A 3,593-nucleotide genomic window follows, 5' to 3' on the forward strand; every position below is an offset into this window, starting at 1 on the left:
TATCATCTTGATCATGAAATATATTGTGATTTAGCTGTTGTGGTTTGGCTATTGCTCATACCAAGTGCTTTAATGATTTTCATGGAATGTGATAAAATGGATTGATTTTAAAAAAATATACCTTGTCTTTAAGAAATCATGTCACCCCCGTCAATTCTTTGACCTGCTGATTTGTCGAGAAGGAAATGTGGAGAGTTCATAAGAAAATATGTAAACTTGCTCAAGTTAATAAAAAGGGGGCCTAGGATAAACCCCCAAGATGAACTTTTATAACATGGGAACAAACGTGCCAGACCCCACTCTAGCTCCACCTTCAGCAATTGCCTACAGGTGATAAACTCCTTACTTTCCTGAAAAAACGATACCCTTCCTCCTAATCTGAACCTGAGCTTGCAGAGTTTTCATTAGCTCCCCCTATAATCAAAACTTTAAAAGGAGACTCTCCCTGCCATGAGGCATGAACCTACTCACGTCTCACCTTGGGTACTCTTCCCTGACTCTAAAAAAACTAACATCTCACAAAAACTGTCAAGGGTTAGGTAGTGGCATAGTGGTAAGGCAATGCAACCACCATGACTAAGGTCATTGGTTCACATCCTAGAATCTCATGGATCATGCTGGGTGATCAATGTCAACTGAGATCAGGTGCATTGAGTCCAGAGACCCCATTGGGCATGCCTGTCTCTATGTTCACCTGTCTCTCTAACATGTAAGAGATTTTCAAAAAATCTAAACTCTTTTTTTTTTCTAAACTCTTATAATACAAGATGTCCCTAATTATTCTTACATGAATTTGCAACATATAAAAACAATTTAAATCAATCAGTATCTTGATAGAGAATGATGACATACTCAGAAGGGTTGAACAGAAAAGAATTTAATCAAGGGACTGAGTGTACAGGCATGGAGAGGGTGTAGAAACCCAAGACATAATTGAAGAACTAAGGTTGAAAGGACCAGGCCAATGGGAAGTCAGTACAACTTCTGAGCCAAAGGAAGAAGGGGGAGGTGCTGCATTACTGGAGCTTAAGGAAGGGATGGGGACAGGGTGACCAAAGGCAGATATTTGATCAAACCAGAAAGGTGGGGTGTAGAAAGGGGTGACCCAAATGCTCTGGACTCTCTTCACTACCCCCTTAAACTTCAGGTCATGCTTCCCATTAGCAGACCCACCTGAAGGCCTAGACAATGAACTCTGTGGGTGTCAGGCTCCTGGAGCACACACAAGGCAGGGAGGCCAGGTAGTGGACTGGGTGCAGGGTGGGCACCCTAGATAACCAGCACAGCGCTACCAGGTTATGATGTGACCGTATGTAGATGCTCATGCACATTTATTGATGAACACAGACTGTTTTAATGCTACCCCTTTTGTGTGAACTTACAAAACAATTTCCTGATGCATTGTTCATTTTATCTAGGCCATCTACTTTTTATATCATCTAAGTTTACTTTTTACATTAATCTCTTCAAAACGCTATGAAAGAAAAAGATTGAACTACATATGGCAGATGAGAAACACAAACTATTGAAAGTTTAGATGATTTGCTAAAGCCCGTAGGGGCAACAAATAGGGACCCAAATGTCTCCCCTTCATCGACAATGGCTCTGGCACATCATTTCCGCCGCACCTTTCACTTGTGAGTACGGTGTTGAAGGAGAAAAGCTCTCCCTGTCCAGAGACCAGGAGACAGTTTAGATCCAGACACTGTGGGCTTGAGACTCAAAGACATGTGCTGAATTTTCTTATTTGTGAAATTAGATCAATAACAGGTGCTTTGTGGGGATTTTATAGATGAAGTGAAGCACCAAGGCTAAGGCACAGTAGAGGTTCCAGAAATCTCAGTTCTCCATTAACTCTCAGACAAATCTCTAGCTCCCATGATTATTGACTCTGCACAGTTCTGGGATCCAAGGTTGACATAAATTACTTTTGTTTGATTCACCTGTGTGCCAGACACAGATGCACCTGAAATTCCAATACAGTACTATCATAATTCATTATGTAATACTAACAAAAAAGTTACCTCTTAGAGATAGGAAAATGTTCCCATGGCAGCACTTCCTGTTTGATACTAACTGATACATAAGAAAGGGGGAACCCCCAGAATGCTATAGCTTCAGGACCAAAGGTCCTGAAGAGCAGAGAGTGGATAGAGAGTAGGTGACAGTGTGATTTGAAAAGAGATCATCTAAGGAGCATCTAGTGCCTCCTATCGCCTCCCTGTGGCCCACGTCTGATTTCAGCCTCAGCTGCAGTGCACTTGTGCACAGGGTCACACTCACCCCATGCTGATCCTGCTGCCTCAAGTAGGAACTTGCTGCTTTTTCCCTGGGGTCTTGCTGCTTTTTCCCTGGGGTTTTCTGCGGTATCCTATGCACCCACTTGGCCTGAACACAAAGATAGTCCCTGAGAGACCACATTTTTTATTCCCACAAAAGGGAAGAGACACAGAAGGCTCCTCACTGGACCTGGAATGGACATCAGACTCCACTTCTGTGTGGTCATTTGTCTCCTATGGGCAGGTGAGTACTGGTTAGAAGGGAACATATATCCCTGGAATTCTTAAGTCCTCAATATAAGCCTTTCTATGGAGCAGACATTGTTTGATTGTGTCACTCTCTATTCCAGGACCTGTGGATGCTAGAATCACCCAGAGCCCAAGGCACAAGGTCACAGTGAAGGGAAAGAATATGATTCTAAGATGCCACCAGAATGACAACCATAACTACATGTACTGGTATCGGCAAGACCTGGGACATGGGCTAAGGCTGATCCATTACTCATATGGAGTTAACAGCACCACCAAAGGAGATATCCCAGATGGGTACAGAGTCTCCAGATCAAACACAGAAGATTTCCCCCTCACTCTGGAGTCAGCCACTCCCTCCCAGACATCTGTGTACTTCTGTGCTAGCAGTGACACCACAGCGCTGCACGACTGCCTCTTCCCTGCACACAAAGTATCATTGGGAAGTCCACGGTTTATCTGTGCTCACGAGGCCTGGCCCCATCCAGACAAGTCTGGTCCACATGGGAGTCACAGAGCCATAGCTAAACTGGGTGTTTGAAACAGGGGTGATACAACATGGAGTGTTTAGGTCCATTCCTGTGCCACTCTCACCCCGAGTAGAGGCCACTCAGCCCACTTAGCTCTCTCATCTCTCTTCTTCAATTCTCTCATATTGCAGAAAGGAAAAATGCATCTTTAGCTGAGATTTATGATGACTTGATAGTAGTTGATTAAAAAATAAGTGATAAAGGTATTTTCTTTCATTTTCTACAAGGAAATACTGACAGATACTTACTTTTCAAAAACAGTTAGACTACTCTTAAGAATACTCACACTACACAGAAATAGGTGATTGTCTCTTGATGGTAACGTATATGGTATCTTCAACCAGACTGGTGTGAAGTGTATTCATGTTGGGTAAGTTCACTTTACAAGTTGTAGTATATATAGTGATTGTATAAAGTAAATAAATAATAATAATGAATAAAATTGAATACATATATTGTTTAAAAAAAGAATGCCAACACTATCAGTAGATCATACTTTAATTTAGAACAATCTTGAGAACTGTGAGATCTACAT

At 42.2% G+C, this 3,593-nt stretch overlaps 1 gene segment (V, D, J or C); it reads left to right on the plus strand.

The window, feature by feature from the left end:
* The first annotated feature begins 2,135 nt into the window (after positions 1–2,135).
* LOC102487912 (T cell receptor beta variable 10-1-like) lies at positions 2,136–3,069 on the plus strand. The segment is given in 2 exon segments: positions 2,136–2,523; positions 2,630–3,069. Coding segments are annotated over 2 exon segments (489 nt in total).
* The last annotated feature ends 524 nt before the right edge of the window (positions 3,070–3,593 follow it).

The sequence above is a fragment of the Tupaia chinensis genome, unplaced genomic scaffold (genome assembly GCF_000334495.1).
Source record: "Tupaia chinensis unplaced genomic scaffold, TupChi_1.0 Scaffold000140_1, whole genome shotgun sequence".
NCBI lineage: Eukaryota > Metazoa > Chordata > Mammalia > Scandentia > Tupaiidae > Tupaia > Tupaia belangeri.